A 22,580-nucleotide genomic window follows, 5' to 3' on the forward strand; every position below is an offset into this window, starting at 1 on the left:
CGGGGGGGCTGATCCCGTCAGCTCAAGCTCTCAGGAACTGGCGCCAGGCCGTGGCTCCTGCGTGAGGTGCTGCTGGAGAGGCGGAGCCAATTGGGGGCGGAACCTGGAGGCTGACTAGCATCACTGCTTGCCAATTGTAACGGGGGCGTGGCCTGTCTTAGGGCGGAGCCAGACCTGAGACCTCAGTCTCGCTGGGACGGGACAGGCAAGGGGCGGAGCCATCTGCCGCGCGACCAGGCCTGTGAGCAGAACTAGGTCTGGGTCAGAAGTCGCAGTGGGACTGGGCTAGGCAGGGGAGGAGCCATCCTTCGGACACGCCCTACTTCGTGGGCGGAGCCATACCTGTGGTGGGGCGGGGCCAGAGCCGAAGGCAGGGCCAGACGGCCCTTCCGGGGTCGAGAGCGCGCGCCGTTGGTTGGTGCGGCGTGACGGGGCGTGGCGCGGGCGGCGCCGTTGGTTGGGGCGCGGCTGGAGGGCGCGGCGCTAGTGGCGCCGATGGATGGGCACTACCGGCCCGGCCAGTTCATGGCGTTGCTGCTGTGCTTGGGCATGACAGCGGCGCTGGCCTTGGGCTGCCTGCACTGCGACCCCAATTTCTCGAAGAAGTTCTCCTTCTACCGCCACCACGTGAACCTCAAGTCCTGGTGGGTTGGTGACATCCCCGTGTCGGGAGTGCTGCTCACCGAGTGGAGCCAGAACACGATGAAGGAACTACACCTGGCCATCCCCGCCGAGATCAGTGAGCGGCGGAGCCCATCCCAGGGTCAGGAGAAGAGCAACAGGGACCCCGGGCAGGGCAGCTCATCTGCTTCCTCTCCCTCCCGCCCTCAGCCCGGGAGAAGCTGGATCAAGTGGCAGGAGCCGTGTACCAGAGGATGGACCAGCTGTACCAGGGCAAGATGTACTTCCCAGGTAAAGAAGGGAAACTGAGGCAGGGCCGGTGCGGATCACCAGACACCTGAGCTTGACCACTCTGCTGTGACTCCCACATCAGGGTATTTCCCCAATGAGCTGCGGGCCATCTTTCGGGAGCAAGTGCGCCTCATCCAGAACGCCATCATAGAGAGTGAGCAGTGGGCTCCACGGAGGGGACAGTGCCCCTGGCCACAGGCACTAAAGGGCTGGGGGTGCTGGAAACAGGGTTCAGGAGGGAGTAGCTCTGCAGGAGGCCCTTTTGCAGGAGTGGTCACCAGCACACCCATCACCCTTCACATCTACCATATAGTCTCCTGGTAGCACCCGGAGCAGAAATCATCCTTCCTGTAGGTTAGCTCCATCTTGCGCTGAGGTCCTCGTAGAGGACCCCTTCCCGTTTCCATGAAACACAAGGCACATACCTGTAATCGCAGCATTTGGAATGAGGGAATGAGGCAAGAGGATTGCCACAAGTTCCAAGTCAGCCTGGGCTATCTTCTTCATGCCTGGCTAGCCTGGGCTACAGAAACAGAAGTGGGGCTGAGGGACAGGTCTTGAGCTCTGGGCTTTGTCAGAAGGCACTGTCCTGTTGTTGTCCCCCCCCCCCCCCCAGGCCGCATCGACTGTCAGCGTCACTGTGGTAAGTGAACCATGGTCCAGATTGAGGGCCACAGTGGCAGGTGCCTAGGCTTGGGGGCCCAGGGGAGCCTGTGGCTGCCTCTCCTGTATTCCAGGCATCTTCCAGTATGAGACCATCTCCTGCGTCAACTGCACAGACTCACGTGTTGTCTGCTTTGGTTACTACTGCAAGTATGCCTTAGCCACCTATCCCACAGCCCTGGGGTCCTGGGCTTTGGGAATACCCCATCAGCAAGCCTTGTGTTCCCCCAGGTCATCAACACAGTGGCAGTCAGCTGTGCAGGGTCTTCTGAGTTACATGTGAGCTGGGGTTTATTGGGCATCAGAACTCAAGAGAGGGGGACACAAAGGGAGGCCACTTGGTTCCCTGACTCCAAACAAATTGTCATTGTAGAAATACCTGGCACAAGTAAGTTCCTGTTCAAATCCATCTCCAGTTTTATCCAAGACAGTGTGTGTATGTATGTACCTTCTGGTGAGATTTTGAAGCTTACAGAGAGAGACCCAGGAGGACTTTGCCCCCTCCCCCTTGAGGGTCTCTAAGCTCATCTGGCAGAAGGGGGCAGACCATCCTGGCTGAAGGGTCTTCATGAAGTCTAGGGTTACCAAGTTGATGGCGAACCTGGAGGGTCTAATCGCTGCCCTGTTCTATTTCAGTCAGGATACAAGCACGAGGTAAGACAGGCCTTCCACAGGGGAGGGATAAGTGCAGGGATGGGGGTGAAGTCTTTGGGTCAGTGAGAGTGGGAGGGCATTCTGGGCAGGGCTGTGTGCCTGTGGGCACACTGGATGAATATAATCATACCATCACACCGCCCTGTGTGACCACTGCATGAACTGTGCTGTCCTTCTCTATGGCCTCGCCTTGGATGTGCAGAACCACCCCAGCCTTGTGAGTGACCCAAGGAATAAGGCAACAAAGAAGCAGGTGGCCTGGGGGGAAAAAGAACTCCAAAGTCAAGTGACCTCTTTGCCACAGATCCTCGAATATCCTATTAAGGCCATCATTGTGGGTGTTGGGGAGGGTGGGTAACCGCCACACTCTTTAGGCCTTAAGAACAGGCAGGAAGCAAAACAAAACAAAAAGACAGGGACTGGATTTAGTAGTGCATACCTATTAATCCCAGCCTTCTAGGAAGCCTCTGAGACAGGAGATCTCAAGTAGAGGGTCAACTTGAACTATATTAATGGGTCATGAAAAGCAGCCTGGGAAGGGAGGCAGGAGGGAATAAGCAGACAAATGGGCTCAGGGCACCTCTTCCTCCTCCCCTGAAGCCTTTCACCAAGTATAAGGTGTCTGGAAGTGCAGCACTTGGTGAACCTGACTTTGGAAAACGCCTCTGAGTGTCTGACCCAGCATTGATGGCGCTGCTCAGCCCCAGTATTAGCGGGGGCCAGGACTCAGCTACACTGTTGCCTGTTCCTCCAGGAGAGGCCAGCTGCTACCTGCCTCTGGTCACCCCATGGAGCCCAGGCTGGGCCGGGGCTGGGGAAGCAGGGAGATGGGCTTGTGTATAGATGGCGGGACCCCTGGACAGGGCCCCCAGAGAAATTTTGATTAAAGTGTCCTGACATTTCTCATGATGAACAATTCTTTTCTGCCAGATCTGACTGGGTATTTGACGTAGCTGGAGGCATGGGCTTTTCCTGAACATGTGTGGGTGTGGAGTCCTGATCTACTCACAGGGAGGGAGGGATCCAACAGCTTGGCTGGCATCTGCAGCATCTTCCTCAGGGTCCAGGGACTCTGATTTATTCCAGTCCTTTTGAGTTCTTATGGGTTGATTTGCAGAGGGGCTGTTCTGTTCTTGTTGACGCAGGAGTGTGCCACATAGCAGAAGCCCTTACATTCTCCCTGCCTCCATTTCCTTATTGCTGCGATGACAGGTGTGCAACCTGGCTTGTGTTAATGGAGCCCAGTCCTGCCCCTCCACTGCTTTGAGATTAAAGTCTGTCTGTAGCCCAGGCTCACCTTGACCTATTACCTCAGCCTCAGGGTGGGATGCACAGTGGGGTGAAAGCTGGACCAGATTACTGTCTGGGATTTCATCATCGAAGATCCAGGTCAGAAGAGACAGGTGGGCCACACTCCTCAGAGCACCTGGCAGCAGGTGACCAGAGCCCAGCTGGCTGTCTGGCTGTCTGGGCTGGGAGATGGCTGATGCAGGAGACTCAGGGACTTCTGCCTCTACCTGTTTCCTTGTTGTCTTCAGAGTCTCCTGGCCCTGGTGATGGGTGCACACCTCTATGTACATCCCTACAGTACACAGAGGTTAGCCGGGTGGCTGCATTTTACAAGAAATACCAAGTCCGTCCTTCCTCCTAAGGGACCAGGACACAGAGCCAGGGACACTGGATGTTTTGTTGGGAGCTCAAGCCGCACTCTTGCCAGTCACCAACCACAAGCAGTGGTCACTCTGTACACTTAGCGACTGCTGACCATATTGCTTCTGGGTCCTGGGCAGGGTTGGCAGGATGCTTAGAGCAGCAGAGTGTTGTGCCTCAGAGGCCTGGGTTTAGAATTTAAGCTGTTGACAGGGCTCAGAGTCTGCTGGATGACAAAGCTGACTTCTTTGCTTGTCCCCACACAAGGTGGCAGTGAACAGCTGAGATGGACCAAATGTTTTTTAAAACCCAAGATCCTGTTTCCACCTCACAACCTCATGAGTTTGGTAAGAAAGGGGCCTTGGGGACTGGCAATGTGGCTATCAGTCAAGAGTCCTGGTTGACTTGTAGAGGCCCTGGCATTTCAGTGTGGGATGTCATGCGACCCACCTGGAGCCGCAATGCCAGGAAACAGGATGTGCACACGCTACACAGATGCCTAATTTTTGTGTTTTTGTTTTGAGGCAGGGTTTTTCTGTGTAGCCCTGGCTGTCTAGGAACTCACTCTGTAGACCAGGCTGACCTTGAATTCACAGAGATCGAGTGCTGAGATTAAAGGTCCCTGCCACCACTGCCTGGTTACATAATTTTAAATTCTTTTTTCAAAAAAAGGAGAAATGGCAAGATGGTTCAGTGCGCAGTAGCATTTGCTGCACATGCCTAAGGGCCAGAGTCTGAATCCTAGCGCTGTGTGAGTGGAGAGTGATGGGCAGACAACACTGTCTTCTCTGCATGCACACTCACACAGTACTTAGAGCACATATACAAAAATGTAGATGACAGCTCCCACGGGTGGAGGTTGAGGGAACTCATCTGAGCCCCAGGAGCCTGAATGGCACACTGGGGACTGCTCTCAGGTACTGTGAGGACAAAACACACAAACGTGTTTTGCGACTCTTTATTGGGTCATTGTGACACCGATCATCAGCAGCGTGATATATCTCTCTTCACACGGGAATGTCGGCAGCAAATCAATCATGGAACATCATAGAGCTGAAGGGTCACTGGGGTCGGTAACAGAGTACTCTACATGCTAAAGTGACAGCAGTCCTCAAAGGAACAACCAGAATGTCTGTAGACCACCACCACCAATGAGGAAGGCTCAGCTTGTGCCCAGCTACCCAGCTATAGGGAGTGTCCAGGCTGGGGTCCCTCACCTTGCCCAGAATGGCTGGGTAAGCACCGAATGCTCCCAGGATACACACTCTCTCCACTGCAAGGCACTCGGCCCTCCACAGCTGTGGCACAGTGCAGAGACAAACCCGTGATGTGTAGTGACAAACTGAGGGGCATGGATTGCACTCATCCACTGACCACCTCCTCAACAGAATCCCACCAGAATTCTGTTGAACAGAAGAAAATCAAAGGGGTGTCCCTGCTGTCAGCAGCTGAGCTGACCCACAAGCACACTTCATCCACCTGGCCACACAGACACTAGCAAGAAATGTGGTAATAGCTGGCCTGCTCACCTCTCCACAGACACCACCAGTCAGGATATTTGGGGACAGCAGCAGCTGGAAAGGTTCCTCCAGAGGCAGCATGGGGGCAAAAGAGTGTGGACACATCAGTCCCACTGTTTGCTGGAAACCCGGAGGCCCACCAGCCTGGAGTCCCCACAGCCATCTTCAAGAACGGGGAGTGGAGCTGGGAGCCCCTTGCTGGCTAGGGTTGGAATTGAAATGGCCTTTCTTGCCAAAGGAGTGCGGGTCAGAATAAAAAAAGGATAATAAAATAAGTTGATGCAACATAGGACCTCAGAGTCACACAGTGGAGGCCGGTGGCATTAAATTAATGCTGGGTGTGGGGACAGTACACATGACAAAGGAGAGGAGAGGCAAGACCCATCACATCTGTCTGTGGTCTGTCGGGCATCCTGGACTCTGTCACTCAGCACTGGGCCAACGTGGTCTTCATCTCTTCCAGCAGGCTGCTGAGCAGCGTGGCATCACTGCATTTCCCATCTACCGACACGGAGCTCTCACCCTAGGGGACAGCATATGCGTATACTGCCCGTGCTGGAGGTGGTCCAGGGCTGAAAATGCCAACCCTTCCTCCCCTCATCCGGGACCTAGGCCTCACTTTAGTTTTTTTTTTCTTTTTCGAGACAGGGTTTCTCTGTAGCTTTGGAGCCTGTCCTGGAACTAGCTCTTGTGGACCAGGTTGGCCTCGAACTCACAGAGATCCGCCTGCCTCTGCCTCCCGAGTGCTGGGATTAGAGGTGTGCACCACCGTCCAGCATCCACTTTAGTTTTTTGAAGTTATGTAGCCACAACTGGCCTAGAACTCAGGAACTCTGCCTCCAGACTGCGTGGATGGCAGGTGGACAGTACACTGCTCACCAGTCACGGGCCTAAGACCTTGCTGAGCCTTTCCTTCCTCTTGCCCTGTGCTCACCAGGTGAGGGCCTGGTCCAACAGTAGGTTTTAGCACAGCAGGGAGAGGGATTGGTGTAATTGTGGGGGTGGGGGTGGATATAGTTGGGGGGGGGGCTGGTCTAACTGGTCTAAGCAGCCCTGGACAGTGAGGCTCAGCCTCTCCCTGAAGACTGCCCTGGTTGGCCACAGAGCAGCAGGTGCTACCACAACCTCACCTTCTTCACCAGCAGGCAGACATGGTGGCCCTGGATGGAGCGGCTGTACATGGAGGCACAGGAGTCTACTCGCTCCACAACTGCAACAGAAGGAAGAATCAGGCCCTCTCCAGGGCTGTAAATTCCATGCTGGGATGGCACTTGAGGGCTGCAGGCCAAGGCCCTGAGCAGGAAGGGACTGACTGGAGTGCAGGGTTGGCTTCTGCAACACTTGTGGGATGAAACCGATATCACTGTGACATTGTTTACCGGAAAAATGGTGGTGGAAACAGATCTTTGCTAGGAGGTTCTGGAAAGACATACTAATGCCATCAACTTTGATAGAGTTCATGTTCAGGTCTCCTGATTCCAGCAACTTGGCAAAGGCATCGCTGTGGGAGGACAGAATGGAGGGTGATGGCAGGGCCTGGGTATTAGACCTGTCACCCCAGCAATGGGAATATCGAGGAAGGAGAACTGCTTCAAGTTCCAAGACAGCCAGGGCTATGTGACACCATCAGAAGCTGGCACACAGGGCAGTCGTCTGGGGACAGAGAGGCCTCTGCAATGCTATGGGGCCCAGGAGAAACAAGCACCCAGGACAGCGGCAGGCTGTATCAGGAGTCGAAGGTGACTCATGTTACCTCCACCTCACACCCTCGCCCCTGCACCCTCCCTGCCCTGGGAGGTGTTTCTGGAAGGGTGGAGGCACACACACCTGTAGCAGGGCGTGGTGATCAGGTAGGAGCTACAACTGAAGTGCAGCCGGAAGTCTAACTTCTCATGGGTGGCCCCTTCGTCGTCCTGTGAGAAGAGAAGCCACAGCTGTGGGGTGGCTTTCCAGACATGCACTTCCTTTCCTGGGATGCCTGACATCCACTGGGGCAGGGCAAAGGAGCTGAAGCCCAGAATAGAGTGGACTCCTCAGCACTGACCATGGTTCCTGGGACCCCAGTGAATACCTTGGCAATGAAGGACAGCGTGCCTTTGAGCTTCTGGGCCATGACGATGCTCTGAATGGTGAACACAAACTGGGCCTCATTGGAGACGCCTAATGGGAGACAAGGCACTCAGTGGGGCCCAGGGTCTGAGTCAGCACTGGCTCTAGAGCATCATAGCTGGCAAGGATTCTGCAGAGTCACAGAAACAATGGGCTCCTGCTGCTGGCCCCAGATACCAGCCTTGTCCCAGGGAAAGCCCAGCAAGCGGCTTGGGGCCTGTGGCTTTGGCTGTCACCAGAAGCTCTAGTTAAATTCCTTGTACAGGAGCCCAGGTAACAAGAGCATAAAGAGCAGAGCTGGCTTTGCGAATCCTAGGGTCAATGGGTGGGCTCACCAGGGGGCAGCTGGAAAGGAACAGGCACACCATCATGCACTGAGGAGCCCTCAGGCCGGGCCATCTTGGTGTTGAGCGAGTCCAGCACGTTGAGCTCCATGTTCTTCAGGAAGCTGTTGCTCTGGTTCTCCAGGATGACCGACACGGTCACTTGGCTGTCCTTCTGTAGGCTGGCTTGGATGTCGTATGTCTGCATGAGCAAGGGCAAGGTCAAGCACCAGGGACCCGCTGAGGGGAGTAAGCTCCCAGTGAAGATCAAGGACAGTGACTCTAAAGTGAAAGCTGCCTGTGGCCCCCCAGGACCCCACCCTCAGACTAAGTGAAAGCTGCCTGTGGCCCCCCAGGACCCCACCCTCAGACTAAGCTCTTCATGAAGCTACACCCCAGCCCTTGTCTTTTTGAGTCTTTGAGACAAAGTCTTGCAATGTAATCCTGGTTGATCTTGCAATTCTCCTGCCTCTGCCCCAATGTGTGTGTTGCCATGGCCATTCTTTGTTCTGTTAGCAACGCTGTCCTCAGGTGACCCGGCCACACTAGGCTCTCCAGCTGTGGTTGGGCTGTTGGCCATGGTGGGCCTACACTGATGGCAATGCCTAGGCCACTTGAGCTTCTAGTCTGATTGCTGCTGCCAGCCCTGCAAGGCTTCGTGTGGTGGGTTACTCCCCCAGCAATGACCCCCTCCCTGCAACAGCCCAGTGTCACTTACCACTTTAATGTAGGAATTCTCAGCCAGAAGGCAGTAGCTGGACATGGGCTGGGGAAGAAGAGATGACATCAGCTGCGGTGACAGGGCCCTGGCCGTTCGCGGGTATCTCGAGATAGGGACACGTTCATAAAGACCAAGAGCCCCCAGACGATGCTGGTCACGGCTCCCACCACAGCACAGCTTCCAGAGACTCTGGGACCTCTCCGAATGGAACCCAGGTTTTAAGGTTGAGTTGGCAGGGTGGCGGGCATGCTCACCGGGATGGGCTCCTCCTCTGCTGCACCATTCTCCAGCGGCGCTGCCTGCTTCCTCTTGGCTTTCTTTTTGTCTCGTGGCCTCTCCTCCTTCTCCTTCCTGTGTTTCTTCTTCTTGTGCCGGGATGATTTCTAAAGCAGAGTCTGGGCTCAGGCCCCTTGTCTCCAGCAAGAGGGAGCCTGTCATCATTCTCTCCCTTCACTTCACATGAGAGATGGGACAGCAAAGCCAGGAATCCTACAGGTCACTGGGGTTGGAAGCCAGGCTTGGCAGACACTAGAACCTTGTGACTGATAGATTAGTGGCAGGCGTCACTCGGAACGTGGGGAATGCACAGTATAGATCAGAAGCAGTGCTCACAGAGACGGGAAAATGGCCCAGTATCTACGCATGGTTGACAGACATGAGCATGAGGCCCAATCACACACTTACGTATCATACAGCCACCAGCATGGAGAAACTTCAAGAACATGGGGTGGCCAAGCAGTGGTGGCGCATGCCTTTAATCCCAGCACTCGGGAAGCAGAGGCAGGCAGATCTCTGAGTTTGAATTCTCTCTCTCACACATGCACGCTCACAGACACACACACACAAAACAAACCATGGGGCTTTGGGCTAGGTTGATAGCTTGGTGGTTAAGCGTACTTGCTGCCCAATCACAAAGGCCTTAGTTCAGATTCCACGACCCATGAAACAACATTCACACACAATTAAAATCTTTTTTGGGGGTGGGAGGAGGGCGAGGGATGAGACAGGGTTTCTTAGGCATTTGCTACCAGACCTGGCTTAAAATAATCTAAAAAAAAAAGAAAAAAAAAGGGGGGGGGGGCATCAGAGATGTTGTCAGTGAGAGAGCCAGACACCAGAGGCCACTTCATGTGGGACTCCATGCCAGCCAACGTGCAGAACAGCCAATCCAGAGTCAGCAAGTGGACCAGGAAGGGGTGGGACAGACTGTTCACGAGGTAAGGATTCCTACTAGGGTGATGGAAGGTTCTGGAATGAGATGGTGGTGTGGCTGCACAGCTTAGAAACTGCTCTGGAAATACCAGAATCCTTTTAGAGGCTCAAGCATGAGGGTTGCAGCCACTTGAAGGAAGCAAGCAGCTGGTACTGTATGCCTTACCCTTTCCTGGTCATGATCCATGTTGTCCTCCTCGTCCTCCAGCTCCTCTCTCCTGAGTCCCTCACCCTCGTCCTTAGCCAGTTCTTCCTGTAAAGCCAGGAAGGTCTGGATGGTTTTTCAGGGATAGGGTAGGGTATGGGGTTGTCTTCTACTGACTGCTCAGAGGATTTCAGCTTAAGAAGCAAAAAGGGAACTCTGAGTCCCACCTAACCAGTGCCGTCCTGAGGGTTGGGAATATTCTCCAAAGGATGCCTTGTGGACAAAAGTCCTGCTGGCCACCCCTCTGCCTCACTGAGACTTGCTAAGCAGAATCCCACTGGATAGCAGACCCAGGCCTGACTCGGGACATCCCACTGGGCTGGACTCCACTTATTGGTACCTGTGTGTAGCTCCAGGAATGTAGGGGAGATGCCTGGCACTCACTGGTTCCTGTGGAAATGCATAGGTGACACCTCTGAGGACACAAAGGGCAGGCACTTACCGTGGATGGGGCAGGAACAGGGACAGCAGCAGGTGGTGGAGTGGTGGAGAGCCAGAAGTCTAGGTCCTCGCCCTGAAGCCACAAGAAGAACACTTTAGGCAAAGGCAGGTAGTGCCAGCAGCAAGGATGCTCTCTGGTGGCCATTCTTGCCTCCCTGCCCCAGACATCTGACTGCTGTGTAGCATGGCACCTCAGTCAAGATGCCACCATAGTCACCAGGTGTTCTGGAAGACAGCGCTGTGCTAAGCGGTGACTGGAGTGAGGCAACTCAGTTCTTAGACTGTAGCTCAAGCTGGGAGAAGTCAGGAGAATCCTTCTCCCTCAGTCTTATGAGAGCTGGCATGGTGGTGCAGCCTAAGCAGGAGAATGATACGTAGTCTCCAAAGTGTCACCACACTGAGCTATACCTCAGAGGCCGCCTTGCATCGGTGGAATCCTGGGCTTGATCTCAGCACTCAACAAATAAAATCTATTTCTAGCCAGCTAGTCAAGAGACTGAAGTAGGAGTATTGCAAATTCAAGACCAGCCTGGACAACTCAGTGAGATCTAGTTATAGTCTCCAAATACAATGTAAAAAGCAACGTGGAGCTGGTGGTGGTGGTGTACGTCTTTAATACTAACTAACACTTCGGAAGTAGAGGTAGGCACATCTCTGTGAGTTCAGGCCTGGTCTACAGTTAGTTCCAGGACAGCCAGGGCTGTTACACATACACACGCACACGCACACACATAAAAGTCTTGAAAAACGAAGAGGGGAAAGAAAAAAGAAAAGTAAAGTAGCCTGGGAGCTGGGCGGTGGTGGCACACACCTTTAATCCCAGCACTTGGGTGGCAGAGGCAGGCGGATCTCTATGGGTTTGAGTCTAGCCTGGTCTACAGAGTGAGTTCCAGGATGACTAGAGCTATAAAGTGAGGCCCTATCACAATAAAACCAAAAACCAAGCAGCCTGCGGATGTGGCAGGGTAAGCACCCATGTAGCATGTGCACAGCTCTGGGTTCCAGATGTTACCCATACCCCCAGCACACAATTTGTAGAAGCCTAGCCTACAACCAGCAGCTGGCTGTGCATGGCCTCTCTAGCTTCCCTTCCTCACAACTGCTTCTTGCTCTGCCCCCTGGCTGGGCTGGCAGGGACCCCGTACTCCACAGCCCTAGCTTTGCACTCAAGCCAGAGCCCCAGGGCATGCACCTTTTTGTCCTTCTTCTTCTCTCTCTCTCTCTCTTTGGGTTTCTTCTCCTTCTTTTTGGGCTTCTTGCTTTTCTTCTCTACAGTGGGGACACTTTCCTTCTCTGGGGACTTCACAGCCTCAGCATTCCTGTGTTTCTGGACAGGCAGCTTCTCACTGTCAGCCAAGGGCCTTGGGGGAGGAGAAGACCTGGGGTCACCAGGCTGAGCTGGGGCCCACCCTCAGGGCTGCTGGCCCTACAAATCCTGAGGCTACATGAATACCCATGACAACTACAGATCTGGGAGCACTGACCTTATTCCCTGCACACCCAAGCATCCCAGTGCTTTCTCCCACGTTTTGGATGTGTACGGCGCATATCCATGCCCATGTGGAATGTGGGTGTCGGTATGCCAGCCCACACATCCACAGTCATGTGGTGGGCAGAGGTCAGTGCCAAGCATTTTCCCACTACTCTGCACTGTATCTTTGGAGGCAGGGTTTCTCTCTTACTGAACTTGGAGCTCCCTCACACAGTCAGGTTGGCTGCCAGTGAGCTCAGGGGTCTGCTGTCTCTGCCTCGGGTGCTAGGGTTGGCTTTCAATGAGTGCTAGAGAATTGAGCTCAGGCCTTCTAGCTCACACAGCAGGTGCTATACTGAGCCATCAATGCAGTACCTCCACCATGGCCAAGGATTTTCTCAGCACCCTGGGAATAGGGACCTCACCACCCTAAGAGCAACCCCACCCAGTCTTCAGTCTGTTCCTCACCCATCACTTACTTATCCAAGTCAATGTCCAGCGCCCTGTAGGGGTCATTGGGGTCTTTGTCATCCTCATCACTAGGCAGAGCATTCTGAGGGGACAGAGGGGTCAGGGCTCAGTCAACTAGCAACCATGTTGTCCTGGTGGAGGCTCTTGTCACTTCTGGCTCAAGTAACAGAATAATATGTCTGGACAGTCATGCACATACCTATATGTGCCCAACGTACTAGGCTGTGGCTGCCAGCTCACACAGTGGAGAAAGTGGAATAAAATCATGTCCATCATTGAAGGCTTGTGTGACAGGTGACTGTAGTCACCAGCTCAGAGTCAGCCTCTTAGGGACACAGACAAGCCTGCTGCCACCAAGGCCGACAGGACTAGGCAGGGACTGACCTCAGGCATCTCCTCGGTGACGATGTCCACGCGCTGGGCAGGGGCGATGTCCTCATCACTCTCTGTGGGCAGAGAGCTGTGGCGGCGCTTGCCCTTCTCCTTCTTCTTCCTTTTCTTGTCCTTCTCCATCCGCTGCCGGTGCCGCCGCTGCTCCTCCAGCTTTACGTACTGGTCTGACATGGGCATGCCTGTGGGGACGTGTAGATGGCCAGAGCTCAGGGACACCCAGAACCCCGTCATGTCCCACACATGAACTTAGGACAAGGAGACACTCGCCTGGAACTTTCAGAGGCACTGAGAGGTCGATCTGAACCACAGGAATATGCTCTACGCCTGGTGTGTCCTGGTATCGCTGAAGGAGGAACCACAGGGTGTCAGTGTGGCTCAGACTCACAAGGCAGGAAGGGGAATGCTGTGTGTTGGAGAGTGATGGCCCTCCATGCAGCAGGGGAACATTACTCATGTGCTCCAGGTTCCATAAAGACAGGTGGGGACCAGGGACCATAGCCCTGGAACGTGATGTCTTAGGCTATGGGCAGGAAGAAACTTTTATACCTAGGACTATTCATGATTATCACTTTTTTGGACACAGACTTTAAGCTGGCCCTAACCTCAGTATGTAGCCACGGGCGACCTTAGATTTTTGCTTCTTCTGTCTGTCTCCTGAATACTGGTGACCATACCTGGTTTATGTGGTGCTGAGGATGGGACCCAAGGCACAAACATACTAGGCAAGGGCTCTACCTACAGAGTCCTAGTCCTAGTACGAATCCTTGTTTTTTGTTTTGTTTTTTTTAAAGATTTATTTATTTATTATGTATACAACATTCTGCCTCCATGTATGCCCGCACGCCAGAGGAGGGTGTCAGATCTCAGTACAGATGGTTGTGAGCCACCATGTGGTTGCTGGGAATCGAACTCAGGACCTCTGGAAGAGCAGCCAGTGCTCTTAACCTCTGAGCCATCTCTCCAGCCCCTTGTTGTCTTTTTTTTAAAGATTTATTTATTATGTATACAATGCTCTGCCTGCATGTGCCCCTGCAGGCCAGAAGTTGGCACCAGATATTATTATAGGTGGTTGCTGGGAATTGAACTCAGGACCTCTGGAAGAGCAATCAGTGCTCTTAACCGCTGAGCCATCTCTCTAGCCCCCAATCCTTGCTTTTTCTAAAATGAGAAACTATTACACATTTAACCTTAGGTATCCTTTGCTCCCCGGAGTGCTGTGAACTCTCCTCCTTGGCCATCGTTGTCAACAGTGACTCTGATACCACTGTAGGATCTGCCCACAAAAGCTGAAACTTCCTAGGGCCCTGAGAAACTGCAATGGGCTGAGAGGCCAGCACTTCTTGTGGGTGCAATGGGCCAGCTGGGCAGAGCACCCATCTCAAGGCAGTCTAGATAGACCCCACCTAGATCACCCAGGTTGACCAAGACCAGGATGCAGAGCAGTTCGGCTTAGCTGTAGCTGGGACTACACATACAGCTTGCTCCCCAAGGTATGGCCATAACTACATTACTCTCTTGGAGGTATCAGTGTGGCAGGTGGTGGAGGGACACTCAAGGACACCACTTGCCTTCTGTGGGGACGGGGAGCTCTTGATGTAGAAAGGGTTGTTGGCTTGCTCCTGCTTCCGGGCCTCTCGTCGCTGTGGGGACAGAACTCTACATGAGCACATATGTCAGAAAAGTGCCTGTCCATTTCCCAAGACCCAGGTGGGCAGGGAAGGATCAAAGCAGAAAACAGGAGGACCACCTCAAGAGGCAGAGCTCTCAGGTAGGCCTGTCTCCCAAGAGCAGCGCTCACAAACAGGCAGACTGCCTGAGGTTCTGGGCTCCTGGGAGAACTGGTCTGGGTCTACCCAACCCTCAGTCACAGCTCCTGCCCACCATTCCTATTCCTGCAGGCTCAGAAGTCCACTCCAGTGTTCCTGCTGAGGGCCCGGGAAAGGGGCTCATGGGAAGGCTCTGAACAGGAGGACAAGGAAGAACCTAAGTGTCCTCTTGCCTGTGTCACAGGCTGTGTCTGGCCAAATAGCATAGCCTCAGGTGTTCCTAGGCCTAAGAATCAGCTACTCTTTGTAAAAAGAGCCCAAGCTGAGCTTCTGCCATATGCTGGGTACTCCTGAAAAGGTCTGCTCACCCGCGCCAGCTCCTCCTCATCCTCCTCAGGCTGCCGGCGCCGTGTGTGCCTTGGATCCTCTTCATGGAAGATGGCCTTTGGTTTCTCATCCTCAGACTCACTGTCCGAAGGTGGCTCATTGATCCAGGCATCCAGGTCTAGGCTGGGATGTACAGAGGGGTCACATAGTGGCCTGGTCTCCTCTGTGTTGGCCCACCATGCACCTGTGACATCTCTCAACATCAGCACCAAAGGGACCAGGCAAGGCAGGATGCCACAACCCCGGAGAGAAGACCCAGAAACAGCAGACCAGGACAGGTAACCACGGAATCTGGCAGGACCATAACAAGCAGGGTACTCCCTGAGGACCAGGGAACAGCGGTATAGCAGCACCAAGACAGAGTGGTTTTATGTGAGTGAGCAAGAGCAGGGTCAGGCCGTCTAGCCCCAGGGCCATCTGTTCCCCTAGCTGGTGGCAGGTCGTGGAGCACGAAAACCCCTACCCAATTTCCTAGATCAGGAACCATTTCAGTGGCTGTAGCCTCATCACCCTACCACGTCCCCAATCCTCACCCTTCAGGAACTGGGACCTTCTTCTGAGCCTTGGGGGCCACGGGGTTCAGTTCACCAGCGAACAAGGCGCTCACTTCCTCAGCCACCGGCACACCTTTTGCCTGCAGCTTCTGCACATGCTTGACCAGCTGCAGGATGCAGGATGCCTAGGGGAGCAGCAACAGAGTAGGTGTCTGCCCACAGCCACTAAGCCATGGGAGAACTCGGCAGCCAGTGATCTGACGATGTAGTGCTGGGGCCTGTCCTCCCCATTAGCTCAGCCACAGGCCTCATGTCTCATTCTCTCAAGACAGGGAGAGACAAGTCCCACAAGGGTCAGACAGGAGGAGCTCAGCTATGTCACCTTCTGTGGGGCCACCTATAGCCACTCAGTCCTGTACTGGCTCTAGGCAGTCCTTGCTACCATGCCGCACCATCAATCCCAACAACATCAAAGTGTGGCTCAGTGTGGGTCCCTACTTCTCACAGGGCTCAGCCTGGGTCAGTTCCTCAACCATGGATGGGTCAGTACCCACTCCTGACCTCCTCAAGGGGTCCCCAGTGATCTAGCAGAAGCCTCATGGCACGTGGCTTGCTGAGAACCTATATTACTATGGGGCACCAGGAGCAGCCTTGGCTCTACCTTGGCCACTGGATCCCAATTCCCAGGTGTCAGCCCTGGACCTGGGCCACCTGCTGTCCCAGCACATGTCTAAGACATGCAGGCTCCTGGTTCAAGCCTGCCCCACCACAGACAAAGGGGGTCCCAAATCAGCTCTCCCACAACAGTAGCAGGGCACTGCCTACCTCCTGGGCTGGCTCTCAGGCTCATCCACACCACAATCCCTGGCCAGGGACCCCAAGCCCCAGATAGGCAGAGATAGGATAGACTTCAACAATCCACTTTGGAAAAGGGAGAAAATCCCTCCCATCTACTGGCTCTGTCTGGGACAAGGAGCTAGTAGGGAACCAACAGGTCTCCAGACCTGTGTGGGTACTTATGTTCACATGGACATGTTCTTAGCCGTAGGTGTGGCACCTGTGGGATCTTTAGAAGGCAGCCCCCACTCCTGACTGACACCACGTGAGCCCTGGATGTGCTCACAGGGCATGAGTACGCAATCATCCTCTCTGAAGCTGCCCTCGTCAGATTTAGTCTCAATCCTGAGCAGAATCCCCAGCTTGCAGGCCTTACCCGCTCCTGCACTTCCAAGTCAGCACTCTGCACAAACTGCGGCAACCGCTCCACCAGCAGCTGGGTGACCTCCTGTGCAGCCTCCGTGTCGGCGGCCTGCTCCTTCTGCTGCAGGATGGACGCGTACAGCTTTACCACGTTCTGTACATACACAGCCTGGATGTGGCCGGGCAGTGTGGTGACCTTGGGCCGCAGCATGGCCTCCAGAGTTTGCTGGGGCTCCTGTAGGTGCCTGGTGGATAGGGGCTGCATGAGGCTACTGAGCACACCCACAGGCCCATCTCACAAGGAAGCCATGCCAGGAATGTGGGGTCTAGGCTTCTCAGCTAAAGTGCAAAGTTGGGTGCTTGTTTCCACTGACGGTTCGAGGAAGCACGGCAAAGATGTGAGCAGCAGCAGCAGACACAGAGGGCCTGTGCGGCCCACTTACTGCCATCAATGTTCTTGCTAATGAGCGTTTGCCTGATATGGACTGTTCTGCCCTGGGTTCAATTCCCAGCACCACAAAACCAAACACTCATCAATAAACTTCTTTTGGCATCCATGTGCACTCTGTGGCTGCCCTGTGGGGTTCAGAGAGGAGACTCCACACTGGGGCCTCAAAGGGGGCCTGATATGCGGCTGCCATGGGCTGAGCCCAGGGGCAATGGGGAGTGCTAAGTAAGTTTCGTGACTTTTCCAGAGAAATGTGCTCTGCAGGACAGCCAGAGTTGTCCACATCTGCTCTGGGTCACAGCTGTCCTATGTCCTCTGAGTCAGGTATGCGAAGTGGCATATCCACCCACATCCTCCTGGAGCCTAGCATGAGGACACAGCAGCTGCTCTGTGGAGCTCTATCAGGCAATTTCAGGGCTGGCGGGAATGGGCCTGCCACCAGTGTATGGTGAGGCCTGGCTCCGAGGGTGACTGCCTGCCTAGCTAGGAAGAACAGATCTGTTGATGGTCTATGAACTAGAGGGCACCCTCTCCACAGTCATTGTAAGCCACATGGCCCACATGTCCCCCCTACCAGGCCATACTGGGCCACCTCCGAGGGCCCACCAACTCACTCTGAGAACTCCCCACAGATCCAAGCAGCAGCATAGAGCACCTCACAGATGCCATTGCGCTGTGTGCTGCTAGCCACCAAGTGAGCACTGTCAAGCAGTGCAGACATCTGGGACACAGCAAATTTGCGAATGGCCTTGACACGGATGGCCACATCCAGCATCTGTGCAGCGATGAGATGGCCATGGCGGGTACCCTCCAGTCGTGTCAGCTCCACAAGGATGCTGATGTACCACTCGAAGTTGGTGATGTGCTGGTAGTTGGACTGGCTGCAGATGTCAATGATCTTGGTGAGAAGCTCATCGCGGTAGGTGGTGCCCTCGGCCTTGTCCACGTGGGTCATCAGCTTTTTCACGATCTCCATCAGGTTCTTCTTGGACACCTGTGGGAGAAGACTCGGTTGGTCAGCATAGGCAGTCACAAGATGACAGTTGAGACTGACTTCATGAGCAGAGGAAGGACAGTTTCTTCCCCAGACAGCAGAAGTCACACTGAGCATTATGTCAGTGTATCATGTCTGACCAAGGGACTAAGGCCTCACTCCCTACAGCCTGGGCAGGCATCATCTGCTAACCCCAACAAGCTCAGGCTGCTGTCCCAGCCAGGGTAGGAGGTGCAGAAGCTTCAAAGGCTCCCTATATTGGCACAGTGACACACACCATTCCATAGAGCAGGTCGAGGGCGCGTAGGCGGATGGACTCATCCTTGTCATCCAGGCACTGCAGGATCAGGTCCTTGTGGGACTGCACGGACTTGGGGTGTGTCTTCAGGATTTTAGACATGGCCAGCAGCCCCAGGTACTTTACTGTGAAGATCAAGTGGCCATTAGTTTGCAGATACTGAGGGGAATACCATGGTCAATGGGTGCAACAGGGGGAATTTGTCACCATTTCTGGCCACTGTGGCCTCAGTTGGTGCTGACTGCAGGTGATGGCCACTTCTGAGATTCCCTGCCCCCCCCATGAAGCCAAAGTAGAGGCTGTGTACCCCAACCTATCACAGCATGCTCCACAGGCATAGCCTTCTAGGAACTGGAGGAACAGGTATCAGAACTATGCAGGGTGAACCCCCATGTGCACTGTGCGATGGCTCAGCAGTAGTGTGCACAGCTCCTCCTATGCACACAAGTCCAGCTCCTAGCATCCACATTGGGTGTTCTGACTAACTCCAGCTCCTGGGCATTAGGTGCCTCCAGTCTCCACAGGCACTGGAATTTCTGAGCACAGACCCACACACAAACACATAAGTATGAGTGACAAAAACTTACAAAGAACTTAAAAATTTGTATATTTAAAAAAGAACCCTGCTGGGTGTAGTGGTAAATGCCTTTAAACCCAGGCGGATCTACAGAGCAAGTTCCAGGACAGTCAGGGCTACATAGAGAAACCCTGTGTCAAACAAACAAACAAACAAAAAGAACCCCAATGATGGTGTGTTTGAGGAGGTCACTGCTAGTCAAACTGAGCCCAGAGTAGGCCTTGTGGAAAAGTAAAGAGAGGCTGAAGCGGGAGTCACCCAGAAGCCTCACTTTGTGACAGATGGCCCAGAGATGATTTCCAACAGCAAGGACATGAGAGCTGCTGAGATGCTATGGTCCACAGAGGATGGACGGGGACCCACAGTGGACACTGGAAGCTGGGCCTGCCACTTGGTCTGATTACCAAGAGATGTCACTGACAAGGATTCCAATCAGAAGTAGTGTGGAACACAAGGAAGGCAGCAGAAGGTCACTGAGGACCAAGCATACCTAGCCAGAGGTCTCTGGACTTGAACCCTGGCTCTGTGCACCTCCCAAGTGCACATGATAACCCATACACCAGGCCTCCCTTTCCTTCAAATGAAAAACAATCACTGTTTTTTTACATGGAGGTGTGCACCAAGGTCAGAAGACCATTTGTAGGAGTCATTTCTCAGCCCACCACATGAGGTCCAGGGAAGGATGGGGCATCAGGCATGGTGGTAAGCCTCTTTATCCACTGAGCCATCTTACCAGCCCCTAGTTTTGTAAGCCAGGTTGGCCCTGAACTCCCACCTCTCCTGCTGCAGTCTCCTGCTGCGTGCAGACCTTACATTGTTTACTTTATTTCTGAGACAAGGTTTATGGAACCCAGACCAGCCTTGAATTCATTAGGTAGCCAAGCATGACCTTGACGACTGTGGCCCCACCTGGTTTCTGAGGCACGGGTAGGCCTGGATCCTATAGTCTGGCACACCAGCGTGCCCAAACAACTAAGCCTGAGCCCACCCTAGATCATTTTCACGTTTGCTGTCTCCACACTACATTCAGCACAATCCCTACCTGTCAGGGTACCTGTGTTGCAACCACTTATTGCCCCCTCCCCATGGTGACTGCTTCTACTAAACCCACAAAATCATCATGCTGGAACGCATGAGGAGAGCAGAAGGGCAGAGGGTCCCGAGGTTTGGGATTTCTGAATTCTAGGCATGGCATTCATGCATGGCAGCCTAGCAGGTGGCAGTGACTTACGGTTCTGGTCTGAGTCTTCAATCAGTATCCTCAACTTCTGAACGCAGAGCTGAGGAGGAACATCACCCTAGTCACGGTTTCCCAGGCAGGGCTCAAGTTGGTCTCCACCCCTCCACCGCGCCCTGCAGCCTGCTAACAGTCCCGACCAAGGGCATGCATCTGGGTGCAAGAGGGCAGGTGACTGCAGCCTTCTCACTGGGGACCCTGCTCAGTGTGACAAAGTGGATCTGAGGGCCAGTGGGGGTATCTCACGATCAGAGCAGCTGCCCAGGCAGACTGCATTTGGTCCCCACAGGGCGAGTGGAGGTACAGTGGGGAAAGAGGGTGCCTGAGGGAAGGCTGAGGCAGGAGGGGTTCCTTTACACTTCAGCTGTTTGAGAAAAAAGAACTTGGAGGTGACCACCACCATGCCTGGCCACCCATAAGCCTCAGTTCAGTTGATCTGCGTAGGCCATCTTCCCAGAGACGCACCTGGATGCTGGCGCTGTGGTTGGGCATTCCCGAAGACAATGAGATGAGCACTGGGACACAAGGAAGATGAGATGAGTGACCCTGGGTCAGACAAGGACACCCTCCTGACCCATCCCCACCAACAGGGGCCCGAGACAGCTGCATGTTCTGAAGGCAGCTATACTGGCTGCGTCTTGGGAAGTCAGGGGATCCAGCCTGGGTCTCCCACTCTCCCAAACTGGAGTAGTTCTCGGGCACTGAAGCACTGGTACACAGTCCCTGCTCATGTCTGGGATCTGAGGTGCAGACCTATGCTGGGCAGAGCAGACCCCGAGACTTCGCAAAAACCCTGAGTGTTGATGGTTTGGGGGAACTCTCAGATGACAGAAATCACACATCATATCCTGTATGTGGCTGAGAACACAGCACGATCTGACTCTCAGGAAGGGTTCCAGAAGCCATGGCTGCTCTTCCTGTGGCTGACAGCTGGGTCGTGTCACTGGGGTATAGCCACAAGGGTGGCCATGTGAATCCTAAGGACTCCCGTGATCACTGTGACCTTGAGACCTCACCTGGGAGCTTACACCTTCATGCCATCTTTTCTCCTCTGCTCCTTCTACCCAGGCAGAACAGCCATGCTCAATCGCAAGCCCAAGGATACTTGGCCCAAGTCCTGAATCTTGGGTGTTGTGTGCACGTGTGGAGACAAAGGTAAAGGCAGACATTCTCTGTAATCCTTCCCACCCTCCCTAACCCTGGAGCGCACGGAGTGACTAAAGCGGATGACAGCCAGCTCCAGGGATCTGCCTGTTTCTGCTTCCCCAGTGCTGCAGACTGTGCTCAATCCCCTATGCCTGCTCCTACGTGACCTCTGGATGATATGACTATCTCAGCTCAGTTCTGCTGCAGGGGCCTGGAAGAAGTCTGGAAAAGTGGGATGTGCCTTTCAGGTTAGGCTCTGTCCCCACATGGGAGAATAACCTCTAAATTTACAAAGGGGCCTGAGGACGGGCTGAGGAATATTAGCCCTGCAGAGACCTGAGTTTACAGCAGCACCAGAGAAGAGGACTTGGGCAGGAGCCAACCACCTCATCCAGGAGATGCTCTGGGTCCTAGACAGCTCAGGCCTCTCAGCTCCTTCCAGCAAGAAGGCCCCTGCATCCTCTCCTAGCATGGAAGCAGCTCGAGACGGGGGCTGATCCCCCACCCACGCCAGCACCCTCCTAGCAGGGCTATGGTCAGCACACTCACCTGCAATCACGGTATTCACACACTCGTACAGCAGAGACATGGCAGAGGTGCTGAGAGAGAGGAAGGTATGAGGACCCAGCCCAAGCAGTGTCGCATACAAAAAAGATCACTCTGCTCGGCTCCATGGGAACAGTACTACTGCTGTCCCTCTAAAACCCTGTGACACCACAGTGATTACTGTGGTCCTCCCAGCCAGGGAATACAACCCAATACTTTCAACTTCTCCTACTTCCAGACTGAGGCTGAGCCCCAGACCACTCCAACCCCATCCCTGCACGTCATGATTGCTTATAGCTCCTCCTGTGTCACCCAAGGGGACAGGACATGGCGCTGGGGCCCCAGGAGGGTAAAGGGCAACATGAATGCACTGCTTGGTATGTGGAGTATAGGTGAAACTGAGTATAGTGGTGTACACTTATAAACCCAGTACCCAGGAGGCTGAGGCAGGAGGACTACTGTAAATTCCAGGCAAGACTGGGTTATAGAGTGAAATGTGCCTCAAAAAAAATCAAATAGACTCAGGGAGCCAAGAAGGGCAGGACAGAGAGGAGTCAATGTCAGAGTAGCACCAATGTTCCTGCCCAGGGATGGTGGCTGAGTAGCAGCTACCTGTGAATGAGGTTGGTGAGAGGTTCGATCAGCTTCTTGCCCAGTCTGGGCTCCAGGGGAGTCAGGGCGCCGAACTACAGGGACAAGGGTGCTGTGGTCACTGGAATACCACAGACTGCGGATACAGGCC

The 22,580-nt window shown here is 54.2% G+C and overlaps 2 protein-coding genes across 2 annotated transcripts in view; one reads left to right on the top strand and one right to left on the bottom strand.

The window, feature by feature from the left end:
• The first annotated feature begins 441 nt into the window (after positions 1-441).
• On the top strand, positions 442-3,412 carry Izumo4 (IZUMO family member 4). Its single transcript, XM_041668999.1, has 10 exons — positions 442-739; positions 832-912; positions 995-1,066; positions 1,529-1,555; positions 1,650-1,725; positions 1,807-1,854; positions 1,949-1,963; positions 2,212-2,229; positions 2,432-2,446; positions 2,830-3,412. Exons 1-10 carry the CDS (start codon positions 496-498, stop codon positions 2,915-2,917), a joined length of 684 nt encoding a protein of 227 aa, XP_041524933.1. The 5' UTR covers positions 442-495; the 3' UTR covers positions 2,918-3,412.
• Positions 3,413-4,823: 1,411 nt separating this feature from the next.
• Positions 4,824-22,580, bottom strand: part of Ap3d1 (adaptor related protein complex 3 subunit delta 1) — a 35,172-nt gene continuing 17,415 nt past the window's right edge. Inside the window, exons 8-31 of the mRNA XM_041668972.1 lie at positions 22,451-22,524; positions 21,842-21,891; positions 20,612-20,661; positions 20,141-20,189; positions 18,312-18,457; positions 17,655-18,034; positions 16,606-16,837; positions 15,432-15,577; positions 14,880-15,021; positions 14,314-14,385; positions 13,013-13,088; positions 12,737-12,924; positions 12,361-12,434; positions 11,603-11,771; positions 10,412-10,483; positions 9,931-10,017; positions 8,807-8,935; positions 8,550-8,597; positions 7,844-8,033; positions 7,471-7,559; positions 7,227-7,312; positions 6,779-6,900; positions 6,530-6,609; positions 4,824-5,922 (exon numbers count right to left, since the gene is read on the bottom strand). Coding sequence (XP_041524906.1) covers positions 5,827-5,922; positions 6,530-6,609; positions 6,779-6,900; positions 7,227-7,312; positions 7,471-7,559; positions 7,844-8,033; positions 8,550-8,597; positions 8,807-8,935; positions 9,931-10,017; positions 10,412-10,483; positions 11,603-11,771; positions 12,361-12,434; positions 12,737-12,924; positions 13,013-13,088; positions 14,314-14,385; positions 14,880-15,021; positions 15,432-15,577; positions 16,606-16,837; positions 17,655-18,034; positions 18,312-18,457; positions 20,141-20,189; positions 20,612-20,661; positions 21,842-21,891; positions 22,451-22,524 — 2,847 coding nt within the window. The 3' untranslated portion in view covers positions 4,824-5,826. The remainder of the gene's footprint in view (positions 5,923-6,529; positions 6,610-6,778; positions 6,901-7,226; positions 7,313-7,470; positions 7,560-7,843; positions 8,034-8,549; positions 8,598-8,806; positions 8,936-9,930; positions 10,018-10,411; positions 10,484-11,602; positions 11,772-12,360; positions 12,435-12,736; positions 12,925-13,012; positions 13,089-14,313; positions 14,386-14,879; positions 15,022-15,431; positions 15,578-16,605; positions 16,838-17,654; positions 18,035-18,311; positions 18,458-20,140; positions 20,190-20,611; positions 20,662-21,841; positions 21,892-22,450; positions 22,525-22,580) is intronic.

Source organism: Microtus oregoni, unplaced genomic scaffold (genome assembly GCF_018167655.1).
Source record: "Microtus oregoni isolate MIOR12 unplaced genomic scaffold, Mior012 000019F_ref0000042, whole genome shotgun sequence".
NCBI lineage: Eukaryota > Metazoa > Chordata > Mammalia > Rodentia > Cricetidae > Microtus > Microtus oregoni.